This window comes from Canis lupus, chromosome 6, assembly GCF_003254725.2.
Source record: "Canis lupus dingo isolate Sandy chromosome 6, ASM325472v2, whole genome shotgun sequence".
Taxonomy (NCBI): Eukaryota; Metazoa; Chordata; class Mammalia; order Carnivora; family Canidae; genus Canis; species Canis lupus.
Window position 1 is genome coordinate 49,759,076 of NC_064248.1, and position 14,312 is coordinate 49,773,387.

Below are 14,312 nucleotides of genomic sequence, written 5' to 3' on the forward strand. Positions count from 1 at the left end.
AGCCATTGAGCGTCTGCTTTTAGCTCAGGTCATGATCCCAAATCCTGGGATCAAGTCCTGCATCAGGCTCCCTGAGGAGCCTGCTTCTCCCTCTGCCTATGTCTCTGCCTCTCTCTGTGTGTTTCTCATGAATAAATAAATAAAATCAATTTTATTAAAATTTAATTTAATTTAATTTAAAACTGGGGGGGGGCAACCGGTTGGCTCAGGTTGAGCATCTGCCTTTGGCTTAGGTGATGATCCCAGGGTCCTGGAATACAAAAAAGATACATAAATCCCCAAATACAGGAGAAATCTAAGGAATCCTACTACTTTGCCAATAATAACACTTCATAGATTATTTTCTCTCCCAACCTTAAACTTGGAAACTTTTTAAAAATGAAAATATTGTTTAAAGATTAATACCTAATAATTATCCTTTCCTCACCTTAAAATAATAATAGTAAAATAAAATGTAATTAAAAATTACCAAGATCCCTGGGTGGCTCAGCAGTTTAGAGCCTGCCTTTGGCCCAGGGCATGATCCTGGACTCTCGGGATCAAGTCCCACATCAGGCTCCCTACATGGAGCTTGCTTCTCCCTCTGTCTGTGTCTCTACCTGCCTCTCTGTGTCTCTCATGAATAAATAAATAAAACATTTCAAAAAAAAAATCACTATAAGATTTTTTCTTAGATTTAGCAGAAAAAAAAATTTTTTAGAAAAAAAATAAAATTTAAACATTTTTAATTTTAAATAATTAATGCTATCACATATTTTTCACACCAGCAGTTTAGGGAAGGTCTTATTTCATGTTCCTTCCAATTCCTGTTATTGTCAGTCTTTTTATTTTTGTCAATCTGAGGATAGTAAAATTGAGTCTGTGTCTTTAATTTTATTTCTCTGATTGCTAGTGAGGTTGATTTATATTTATATATTTTATATATTTATATAAATATATTTTTATGTATTTATCTTTTTAAAATCTTTTTTAAAAGATTTTATTTATTTATTAGAGAGAGAGAGAGCATAAAAAAGAACATGAGTGGGAGGAACAGAAGGATAGGGTGAAGCAGGCTCCCCATCAAGCAGGGAGCCCTACCCTACCCAGGGCTCAATCCCAAGACCCCAGGAACATGACCTGAGCTGAGAGCAAATGTTTAACCCACTGAGCCACCCAGGTGCCCCTAAAATCTTTAAATATGTTCTCGGCTATTCAGGTTTCTCTTCTATAAATTGCCTATTTGTATCTTTCGTCCACTTTTCTGTTGAGCTGCTTGGCTTTTTCTTATTGAATTGTTTAAGCTCTTTGACATTCTGGATATTCATTATTGGTGGTTATATGTGATATAAATATTTTCTCTCAATCTCTGGCTTATCTTTTCACTTGGTTTGATGTACAGGTACTTTTCTTTCAAATGTACCCCAAATTATCCATTTTTTAACAAGTCCTTTGTATTTTTTTTTTTTTTTTGTATCTTATTTGAAATAATTCACAGTACCAAGGTCCTGAAGTTTTGCTTTTTAAATGTCAATCTTTAACCTACTGGGATTTTTTTTTTTTTTTTTAAGTAATCTCTGTGCCCAACGTGGGGCTCAAACTCAAGATCCTGAGATGAAGAGTTGCACACTCTACTGACCGAGCCAGCCAGATGTCCCTGTAATTTATTTTTGTGTATGCATGTCTATTTGTACTTGGTTTACTAAGAGTTGGTTTTATCACCTCTCTCTACAATGCCAACTTGTCAAACATAATTTTGGATCTACAATGCTAAATAAGTGGATACTTCCATTCTCCAAAAACACTACTTTCTCATCATTCCTATTACATTTACATAGATTTTTTTAACAAAGATTTTATTTATTTATTTGACACACAGAGAGGGGGGGAAAAGCAAGCACAAGCAAGGGGAGCAGCAGAGGGAGAGGGTGAAGGCTCCCAGCTGAGCAGGGAGCCCAATGCAAGGCTCAATCCTGAGAACCTGAGATCAAGGCCTGAGCTGAAGGCAGACGATTAATCGACTAAGCAACTCAGGCACCCCACATTTATATGAATTTTATTCTACCTTACTGGTGACTCAGTCATCTTCTTTTTTAAAAACTACCAGATCTAGACTGTTTTACAGGTGAAACTCTGGTTTTTTTAAAAGATTTATTTATTTATTTATGAGAGAGAGGAAGTGGGGGCGGGGGAGCAAGGAGCAGAGGGAGAGGCTTAAGCAGACTCCATACTGAGTGCAGAGTCTGACACAGGGCTTGATCTCAGGACCCATGAGATTGAACCAAGCCAAAATCAACAGAGGGATGCTTAAGCAACTGAGCCACCTAGGCGCCCCTCACTCAGTCTTCTTTTGCTGGTTCTTCCTTCTCAGTCTGACCTCTAAATGTCAGGAATGCTACAGAACTTAGTCTTTGGCCTTCTCTTCTCAGTATTTAGTAAATTACTTCATCCAATCCTTGACTTTAAAGACATATATAAGCTGACAAAGCCCATATTCATAATTATACTACTTAATATCTCCATTTAATTGCCTTATAGGCATTTCAAATTTAACATGGCCCAAAGAGAAACTTTAATTTCCCCTTAACTTATTGTCCATATATCATTCACTGCAGCACGCACTCACCCAGTAATTTAACCTAAAAACCTAGGAATTATTCCTCAGACCAGATTCCCCATTTCCTTGACCTTCACACAACTAATCTACTAGCAAGTCACATCAGCTGTAGCTTAAAGACATCCATGTGAACCAAATCAATACCACCTTGGACAAATCTTCCATGATCATTCTATCATTCTGTGATATGAAGTGATATGAAGACCCCCCTCCTACCAACACACCACACAGACACTCACACACATACATTCTTTCCTTTTGTTTAACCACACCCTTAAGAACACTCTTGCGATATAATATGCACAGTCTGTCTTAGAGATATGACTGACCCACACCTATTCTTAAACATTTTCCTCTTGAATGATCTGTCCCCCAACATGTACTCTCTAGCCTCTAGGGGCTAGCTATAAAAGCAAGTCTTAAGGGAGGTGGTATTGTAGAGATCTACTCCTCTTGCAGCCACCCAAGACACCCTTGTCAAGCTGGATTTGTCAGCCTTTTTCTTTAGTCTTAGAGCTCCTTCAGCCTTTGGAGACTGTTTTGCATATACCTCCCATTCACAGAACAACATCTCATAAACATTGCCTCTTCTCTAGCAATGTAATCTAAGCCACCATTATCGTCTTGCCTGGACTAGTGCAATAGCTTCCAAACATGACTTCCTGAACGTATTCTTGTATCCCCTCTGCTGTCAATATGGCTACTGCATTGGCCCTTCTGTGTGTAAAACACAATATTTTAGGACGCCTGGGTAGCTCAGTGGTTGAGCATCTGCCTTTAGCTTGGGGCATGATCGCAGGGTCCTGGGATCAAGTTCTGCATTAGGCTCCCCACAGGGAGCCTACTTCTTTCTGCCTGTGTCTCTCCCTCTCTCTCTCTCTGTGTCTCTCATGAATAAATAAATAAATCTTTAAAAAAATAAAATAAAACAAAACACGACATATTTTAAACATTTCAATTATTCCCTTAGTTTTTATGGTGAAATTTTTAGCCCACAAAGTTAACCTACGTTGTCTGTTTTTGTTGTTGTTGTTGATTTTATTTCTTTATTCATGGGAGACACAGAGAGAGAGAGTAGAGACACAGGCAAAGAGAGAAGTAGGCTCCATGCAGGGAGCCCAATGTGGGACTTGATCCCAGCACTCTAGGATCACGCCCTGAGCGGACCGCAGTCACTCAATCGCTGAGCCACCCAGGTGTCCCCATTGTCTGTTTTCTAAATGCCAATTCAATTTCTCTTTGTTTCATTCTCCTCCCAGATCAATATGCTACAGCTACACTGGCCATGATGATAGTTTCAAAAGTATACAAACAACTTTTACAAACAACATAATTAAAAAATGGAAAGCAGACTTGAACAGATATTTCTCTAAATATACACAAGTGGTCAATGAGCACGTGAAAAGATGCTCAGCATCTTTAGTCATTAGGAAAAATCAAATTAAAACCACAAGATACCACAGCATACCTACTAGGATAGCTATACATTTTTTTTTTTTTTTTGTAAATGGAAAATAACAAGTTTTGGTGAGGATGTGCTACAATTTAAAAAAAACAAATAGAAATTAACAAGTGTTGGCAAGGAAGTAGAGAAATTTGAACCCTTGGACATTGTGGTGGGAATGTAAAATGGTGAATGTGCTGTGGAAAAGCCTGGTGGCTCTTCAAAAAGTTAAACCCAGAATTATCACGTGACCAAGCAATTCCACTCTAAAAGTATATACTCTATAGATATGAAAGCAAGGGCTTGAACAGAGACTTATACATCTATTGCAGTATTAATCAGTGTTCATTACAGCATTATACACAATAACCAAAGATGGGAAAACTCAAGTGCCCATGAATATATTAATGACTAAAATTTTATATATATACCCACATACATATACATACAATGAAATATTAGTCATAAAATGGAATAAGGTTCTGATACATATTACAATATGGATAAACCTTGAAAACATTAAGTTAAATAAGCCAGACATAAAAGGAGAAACACTTTATGATCCTATTTAGATAGAATATCTAGAATAGGCCAATTCATAGACAGAAAGTAGATTAGAGATTTCCAAATGGCAAAGGTAAAGGAGAATGGGAGGAGTTATTGCTTAGTGGTTATAGAGTTTCTGCTTGGTGTGATGGAAGTTTTAGAAACAGATAGTGCTGATTGTTGAAAAACACTGTGAATACAATTAATGCCACTGAATTATACTTTAAAATGGTAAAATTCATAAATTGTAAAATTTATGATATACATATATGTCTAAAAATATATTTTACTACAACTTCAATTAATAATGCAATATACCCAAAAAACACAGAATTGTACACTTCAAAATCTGTGACTTGTATGGTACATGAATTATATCTCAATAAAGCTGTTTCAAAAAAAACTATGTCAAATTAGTCACTGCTGGACTAACCAATGCAGGAAATAAAATAAAAAGCATTGACTTTAATTATAACTTCTCTAAATTTCTACATTTCATAATTATAGAATTTACTCTTATTCTCAATTATAAATGCAAGAAACTATATTTCATAATTATTCCATTAAACAGAAGACAAAAATCATAATGTAGATCAGAATAAAATATCTTTGTTACTAGACTAAAACTGTCTTAAGAAAATGAAAAATATATGGGGCACCTGGGTAGCTCAGTGAGTAAAGCGTCTGCCTTCAGCTCAAGTCCTGGGATGGAGCCCTATGTTGGGCTCCCTGTTCAAGGAGTTTGCTTCTCCCTCTCCCTCTGTCTGCCCCCCACTTATGCCATGTGCACTCATGCTCTCTCTCTCAAATAAATAAAATCTTAAAAAAAAAAAAAAAAAAAAAAAAAGGAGGGACGCCCGGATGGCTCAGTGGTTGTGCATCTGCCTTTGGCTCAGGACGTGATCCTGGAGTTCCAGGATTCAGTCCTGCATCGGGCTCCCTACATAGAGCCTGCTTCTCCCTCTGCCTGTGTCTCTGCCTCTCTCTCTCTGTCTGTGTGTCTCTCATGAATAAATAAATAAAATCTTAAAAAAAAAAAAAGAAATGAAAAATATTGAAATATTCTTAATACTGTGACAATAGTAGATAAGGCAATAGTGTTCTTATGTGTAGTTACCAACATATATTTATGTATATATCATATGTAAATAACACCAAAACAATCAAGTGAATTGCAAGGACTTAAAAGCAGAAAACCAAAAAACTTACTGCTGTCTTTGTAGACTAATAAAATGCAGGCCATTATTTTCAAAAGTTCAGCAACAACCACTGCTGTAGAAGATAGATAACGAGGTCCCTCCTCTTTTAAAGTCCTAGAATAACGCATTGTTAGAACCAAACTGGTAGTCTGAAAGACTAAAATTCCCAAGGAAAGGTATTTTAGGTTGGTAGACATTGTTTTATCTTCATTTGCCTGAAAAACAAAATAAGCAGGGCAAATAAAATTAGAAAACACAGAAACATATATTAAAAATCAGTATGAGATGTCTTGTTCCAGATAAGGTAGAGTTAAGTACATTCTACTCTTTTCTTCCTGCTAATTACAACTATAAACCCTGGACCAAAGACAAAAAAGTAACTACTATAAGGTTCGGAGGTGAAGAAAGTAAGACAAACTGGCTAGAGACCCCAGATCCTGAGTGATAACCTAACAGTGAATTCCCTGAAGACATTTTGTTACCTATGTATCCCACCCCCCACCCCCCCCCACACACCCCCCTCCTCCCCCCCCCCCCCCCCCCCCCCCCCCCCCGCTGCCATAACAATTTGCAACCTGGAACCACAACAGGTTGCGAGCAAAGATAAACAAAAGGCCCAAGAAAAACACACTGTCTCCAACAAAAGGAATAGGAAGATAGTAACTCTGCAGAATGGAACCCTACTAACTGGGTGCTATGTAATAGGGAACAGAGACTTGCTGACCATCCCTACCCTGCACTAATGAGGGCAGAGATGGTAGCCCTCTTCCCTCCCACCAAGGGCTACAGCTACAAAGACTACTGAGGCTGAGCCTATGAACCATTCCTGCCTGATACAAGGTGATTGTCAGCAAAGAGGAGGCACCCTTCCTCCTCTTCTGGTGACATTGTCTACTAATAAAGAAGATTTAAGTAGGAACCAAGGTCTCATAACACCCAAAATGTCCTTGATACAATTCAAAAGGAGTATATTCCTCATTCCAAACAACAACAAAAAAACAGGAAAAACCTCAACTAGGATAGGTAAGGACAATCAACAGATAACAACAGAGTTGACACAGATGTTAGAATTACCAGACAAGAATTTTAATTTTTTTTTGTTTCTTTTTGTTGTTGTTGTTGCTTTAGAGGGAGAGGCCAGGAGGGGCAGAGGGAAAGGGAGAGAGAGAATCTTAAGCAGTCTCCATGCCCAGTGGGGGCTCTATCTCACAACCCTGAGATCCTGACCCGAAAAAAAACCAAGAGTTGGATGCTTAACCCACTGAGCTACCCAGGTGCCACACTATCCTCCAGACAAGAATTTAAACGAAGCTACTACTAACAATGCATGAACAACAAGGAATTATAAACACTCTTGAAATAATTTTAGATTCACATAGAATTAAAAATAGTATGAGTTCTTATGTATTCTTCATCCAGCTTTCCCCAATGATAAGAGTTGCAAAGTTCTTCTATTTTCCCTAAAGTAATTCAGAATCAACTCTAAGAAGCTCACTTTAAATACAAGGATACAGGGGCACCGGGGTGGCTCAGCTGGTTAAGCATCTGCTTTCAGCTCAGGTCATGATCCCAGAGTCCTGGGATTGAACTCCACTAAGTCTCCCTGCTCAGTGGGGAGTCTGCTTCTCCCTCTCCCGCTGCCTCTCTCTACTGCTTGTGCTCGCTCTCAAATAAAAAATAAAAATAAAAAACAAAATGAAGATACAAATAGATTAAAAAGTAAATGAATGGAAAAAGATATGCCATGAGAAAAATAACTGAGAAAGCTGGAGAGGCCAAATTAGTATCAGGCAAAATAAATTATGTAAGAATTATTTCTAGGATTAAATGAGGAAATTTCATAATGATATAAAAGTAGTATATCAGTAAGATATAGCCTTTATAGATGAATATGTACCTCATAACATAGACTCAAAATACATGAAGCAAAAACTAACAGAATTAAAAGGAAAAAGCAAATAAATCCGTAAGTCATAATGTAAGATTGTAACCTACTTTTCTCAGTAATTAATAGAATACATACATACACACCCAAAGCCCCCAGTATGAATACAGAAGATCTGAACAACACTATCAACCACTATAACTGTTGAAAAAACATGGAGAAGCTCCACTAAGAGCCTCTTTCAAGGAAGGACAATACAGTGTATGTAGTCAGTTTACTGCCTATCCACCCAAGGTCACATTCTTTGCTTCCAATTGATCTAGAAATTCAATGCAGTCTCAAGCAAAATCCCTACAGGCTTTTTTGGTAGAAACTGACCAGCTGATTTTAAAATTTATATGGAGTGCAGCCTGGTGGCTCAGCAGTTTAGCGCTGCCTTCAGCCTAGGGCCAGACCATGGAGACCCAGGATCAAGTCCCACATCAGGCTCCCTGCATGGAGTCTGCTTCTCCCTCTGCCTGTGTCTCTGCCTCTCTATCTCTCTGTGTCTCTCATGAATAAATAAATAGCATCATTAAAAAAAAAAAAAAAGTTAAATGAGGTAAACTCCTAAGGGGCAGTTAGGTGGTTCAGTCAGTTAAGTGTCTGACTCTTGATTTCAGCTCTGGTCATGATTTCAGGGTCCTGAGACTGAGCCCCGCTTCAGGCTCTGAGCTCAGTGGGGAGTCTGCTTGAGATTCTCTCTCCGCTCCCTCCCCCAGCCCCGCTCGAGCATGTGCACGCGTGCTCTCTCTCAAATAAATAAATAAATCTTAAAAAAAAAAAAGGAAGTTAAACTCACTCCTGAAATTCCATACTTATATAAAGCTCTAGAAATTAAAACTGGCATTGACATAGAACAGGACAGACACATAGATCAATGCAACAGATTATAATCCAGAAGTAAATCCATTCATATTTAGTCAAATGACTTTAACAATGGTAACAAAAAGAAATAATCCTAGAACAAGATATCTGCATTCTTTCAAAATGAATCTCAACCCTCATCTATCTCACACTAAACATTTAACTAGAAATGGATCACAGAAAAAAAAAAAAGAAATGGATCACAGACCTGTCATAAAAGCTAAAGGTATAAATATTCAAGAAGAAAACGGGAAAGAAATATAGCCACATAGGGATATGCGAAATTTTCCTTTTTTTTATTTTAAAGATTTATTTACTGGGAATTCTGGATTAAGTGGGTTAAGCCTCCAACTCTTGGTTTCAACTCAGGTCACAGGGTGAAGCACCATGTAGGGTTCCACACCCAGTGGGGAGTCTGTTTCTCTCCCTTTCCATCTCCCTTTGTCACTTGTGCTCTCTCTCTCTCTCTCAAATAAGTGATTTATTTATTTGAGAGAGAGAAGGGGGAAGAGGCAGAAGGAGATGGAGAGAAAGAATCTCAAGCAGACTCCCCACTGAATGCAGAGTCCAACATGCGGCTCAACCTCATAACCCTGAGATGATCTAAGTGGAAACCAAAAGTCAGAGGGTTAACTGAATGAACCACCCTGGTGAGATATGTAAAGATTTCTTAGATAAGATACAAAAAGTTCAAACCATAAAAGAAAAATATGGATAAACTGGGTATCATCAAAATTTATACTGTTCTTCCAAGATATTATAAAAATAATAAAGGGCAGGGATCCCTGGGTGGCGCAGCGGTTTGGCGCCTGCCTTTGGCCCAGGGCGCGATCCTGGAGACCCGGGATCGAATCCCACGTCGGGCTCCCGGTGCATGGAGCCTGCTTCTCCCTCTGCCTGTGTCTCTGCCTCTCTCTCTCTCTCTCTCTCTCTCTCTCTGTGACTATCATAAATAAATTTTAAAAAATTAAAAAAAAAATAATAAAGGGCAAACCACATCATGGGAGAAAATATTCTCAATACGTATATCTGATAATGGCTTTGTATCCAGAATATATAGAAAACTCTTACAACACAATAAATACAACCCATGAATAAAAGATCTGAATAGACATTTCACCAAAAAAGACAAATAAATGGCTAACAGGCACATGAAATGACATTAAACATCCTAGTCATTAGAGAAATACAAATTAAAACCACAATGAGATACCATTATATACCTATTAGAATGGCTAAAATGGTAAAAATTGATGCTACCAAGTGTAGGAGAGGATTTAGAGCAAACAGAGCTCTTAGCATTGCTAGTGGGAATATTAAATGATACAACCATTTTGAGTAACAGTTTGGTAGTTTATTTTAAAAAATAATAATAATCTTTTCATATATCTTAGAAATTCTCCTCTTAGGTATACATCCAAGAGATTTGAAAGCATTTATCCATAATTATTTATGGGAATTTTCTTTGTAACAGCCAGAAACTGGAAATAACCCAAATGTCTAGTAACAGGTAAATTACTAAACATACTGTGGTACACCCTTATGATAGAATACTATGTAGCAATAAAAAGAAATGCTGATGCATGGTAAAACACAATGAATATTAAAAAGAAACTGAGCAAAAAAACTGAGAAGCAAATTTATGTTTGACTGTGGCCAGGGGTTGAGGTTGGCGGTTGACAGCAAAGGGATAGCAAGGATTTTTGATGGTGATGGAAATATTCTGTATCTTGATACATAATGGTTATACAGGTATATTCTCTTAATGTAACTCATTGAACTATACATTTAAAATGGGTACAGCAGGACATCTGGGTGGCTCAGTGGTTGAGCATCTGCCTTTGGCTAGGTCGTGATCCCGGAGTCCTGGGATCAAGTCCCACACTGGGCTCCCCACAGGGAGCCTGATTCTCCTTCTGCCTATGTCTCTGCCTGTGTCTCTCATGAATAAATAAATAAATTTAAAAAAAAAAAAGAAAGAAAATAGTGAACAGGTAAGTTAGATGACTTGTTCAAGGTCATTTAGCTACTAATTGGAAATACTAAGTTATACAATTAAATATCAGGTTTATTAGCTTTCACTACACGCTACTGTAGAATTCCAAAGGACATCCTGGTGGCCTTTATCTCTGTATGGAAGGAGAGCAAGTTGCCAGCAATCTACATTTGACATAGGCACCTGATTCTCCTGGAAAATCTATACAAGGAAGTCTTTTGTTTTTTCTGTGCAACTAAGACCATAATGTACCTGTTATAACAGCAATGCTCTATTTTCTTTTCAAATGAAATCTTAAAGGTCAGATTCTAAACCAGAATATACCATTTTTAGTATTTTGCTTTTCCATTTCCAAGCATATACAACATTAATACATTCACCTTAATAATTTAGTTCTTAATGATTAATACAGTTAACCGTCTCTTACAAGGTATTTTTTTTAATTTTTATTTATTTATGATAGTCACACAGAGAGAGAGAGAGGCAGAGACACAGGCAGAGGGAGAAGCAGGCTCCATGCACCGGGAGCCCGACGTGGGATTCGATCCTGGGTCTCCAGGATCGCGCCCTGGGCCAAAGGCAGGCGCCAAACCGCTGCGCCACCCAGGGATCCCTCTTACAAGGTATTTTTAAAGTATGTGAGATAATAGAAAAAATATATATTGGTCTATGCCCCTACCTCCTGACACAGGGATCCTGAAACCCTTGTAAATTCCTAAGTGACAAAAGAACTAGGAACATATTTTATTCTAATACTTGGTCTTGGGAACCCCGGGTGGCGCAGCGGTTTAGCGCCTGCCTTTGGCCCAGGGCGCGATCCTGGAGACCCGGGATCAAATCCCACGTCGGGCTCCCGATGCATGGTGCCTGCTTCTCCCTCTGCCTATGTCTCTGCCTCTCTCTCTCTCTGTGACTATCATAAATAAATAAAAATAAAAAAAAATAATACTTGGTCTTTGGCCCAGTATTTTTTGATTCTAATATTTGGTCTTTGGTCCTGACACGGGGCTCCTGATACCCTTGTAATTTTCTGGGTGATCAACTGATCATGCCTACATGATGCGAACTCCATAAAAACTCCACTTGTATGAGGTTCAGAGAGCTTTCAGGGTAGGAAGGTATACACACGGGCAGCCCGAATGGCGCAGCGGTTTAGCGCGCTGCCTTCAGCCCAGGGCCTGATCCTGGAGACCCCGGATCGAGTCCCACATCGGGCTCCCTGCATGGAGCCTGCTTCTCCCTCTGCTTCTCCTCTGCTTCTCCCTCTGCTTGTGTCTCTGCCTCTTTCTCTGCATCTCTCTGTGTCTCTCATGGACAAATAAATAAAATCTTAAAAAAAAAAAAAAGAAGAAGAAGAAGCTATACACACTACAAGGATGACAGTACAATGCAGATAAAACTAAATATTTTCACTTAATACAGACCATAAATTCACAGCAAATCATAAATATGAAATCTACCAAAACAAAGATCATAATCTACTTCTATAATTTGTAAGATTAATATTGTTTCATTTTAAAGTGTACAATATTTTCTACCATTGAACACACAAACTCTAAACAACCTCATGTTTAAGATTTAATTTTAGTCCTCCCTAAATTTTCTTCTGTTGCCACCTAATTCCCCCTCTTTTTTTAATCCTTTCAAGTATTGCTAATCCTCCAGTTTCCATATTATTCTTTATTTCATTAAAATTTCCTATCTAAAAAACTTGTAAACCAATGATCAACAAGATAGGACGCCTGAGTGGCTCAGCGGTTGAGCAGGGCCTGCCTTCATGCCCAGGGTGTGATCCTGGAGTCCCGGGATTGAGTCCCACATTGGGCTCCCTACATGGAGTTTGCTTCTCTCTCTGCCTACGTCTCTGCCTCTCTCTCTCTGTGTCTCTCATGAATAAATAAAATCTTAAAGAAAAAAAAGAATTAAAAAACCAATGATCAACAAGAAACTGTGCTAAGTTCTCTCACAAATGTAGCTTTTTTGATTTACTATCAAAGCCTTACAAACCAGTCAACAAATTACTGTCCACGTTTTTCTTAGGTCCCTGGTTAGTAAGCTCCCTGAACTCACTTTGGGTTCAGTGAGGCTCTCAGATTTATAGCAGGATCAGAAGAACAAGGATGCTTAGATGTTCCACTTTCATCTTAATAGCTAAAGCCTGAAAAATGCACTCTTCTTGATTAGTTATCAGAACGAAATTTTGTTCTGTTCTTTAAAAATAGCATTTATTGGGGCAGCCCAGGTGGCTCAGCAGTTTAGCGCTGCCTTCAGCCCAGGGCCTGATCCTCAGGATCCGGGATCGAGTCCCACGCCTGTGTCTCTGCCTCTCTCTCTCTCTCTCTCTCTCTCTCTCTCTCTCTCTCTCTGTGTCTCTCATGAATAAATAAATAAAATCTTTAATAAATAAATATAGCATTTATTACTTTATTTTAAAAAGCAGTATATTCTTGGAAAAATGTAGAAACTTATTTTAATTAGTAAAAATTTGAACCATAATCAATTGTACAAAGACATCTAATGATATTTTGGTATATATTTCATCAATAATTTTTATTTCATTTTTTTTGGAAATCCCTAAACCCAGGACTCTAGTAGCAAAGCCATAATAAATTACCTAGAGCATCTCATATTTCTACTTAAAAGTTTTCAAAATTTTTTTGGGTTTCCTAGTAACATGGAAAATAAAGTCTTGTAATTACAAAGTTCCACCTTTTCCTAAAAGATAGATCTTTCTTGAGGGGGAAAAAATAGAATTTTAAAATTCAATGAAGTATGAAGAACATAGTAAATATCCATAATTCCAACACCCAGAACTGATGTCTCAATTTTGTCACATTTGTTTATCTTTCTTTTTGTAAAGGAATAAAACATTACAACTAAAGGCAAAGTCCCCTTTAAGCCACAACTCTAAGTCCTATTCCTTTTTCCCTCCTAGTAGGAACCTATTATGAGTTTAGAGTATGTATTTCTAGTCTACTATTGAAAAATGCTGATACATATATAGATATAATTGTAAGTCATAATTACATTAATATACATATATATACATATATACACATGGCATCAAACTATATATATATAGATTATTCAGCATTTTCCTTACTCTATTCAGCACTGTTTTGCTATGTGCTATACAGACTAGCTCATTGCTTTTAACAATTCTAATATTCCATCAGAGTAGACCTTTTATTTACCCATTATAAATATTCAGCATCCTTTTCCTTTTAAAATTTTAAATTTAAAAATTTAAAAATTTCCTTAAAATCTTTCAACAAGTAGCTCCTAAACATTATGTAAGGCACAAGAATCTTAAGCTATTTTTCTAAAATTTAATTCTTTAAGATTTCTCAAGTCTCTTCCAGTTCTAACACACACCCACATGATTCTATTAATCTAATTTCAATTGTTTCATCCAAAACTTTTGCCTGAATTTTTATTTTTTTTTTATTTTTTTTTTTTTTAGAAGTTGAATTTTTTTTTTTAAATTTTTATTTATTTATGATAGTCACAGAGAGAGAGAGAGAGAGAGAGAGAGAGGCAGAGACATAGGCAGAGGGAGAAGCAGGCTCCATGCACCGGAAGCCCGACGTGGGATTCGATCCCGGGTCTCCAGGATCGCGCCCTGGGCCAAAGGTAGGCGCTAAACCGCTGCGCCACCCAGGGATCCCTGCCTGAATTTTTAAATCATAGACTGAACATATATATAATATATAGCATATATAACAATGAACTATTGGCTG

General features: G+C 37.6%; 1 protein-coding gene across 8 annotated transcripts in view; it reads right to left on the reverse strand.

Annotated features, from left to right (window-relative positions):
- SLC35A3 (solute carrier family 35 member A3) overlaps positions 1 to 14,312 on the reverse strand; it is a 55,617-nt gene that overhangs the window by 20,000 nt on the left and 21,305 nt on the right. For all 8 annotated transcript variants that reach the window (XM_025417518.3, XM_049111632.1, XM_025417519.3 and 5 more), the window contains exon 2: positions 5,796 to 6,000. In XM_025417518.3, the coding sequence (XP_025273303.1) occupies positions 5,796 to 5,982 (187 nt within the window). In that variant the 5' untranslated portion in view covers positions 5,983 to 6,000. The remainder of the gene's footprint in view (positions 1 to 5,795; positions 6,001 to 14,312) is intronic.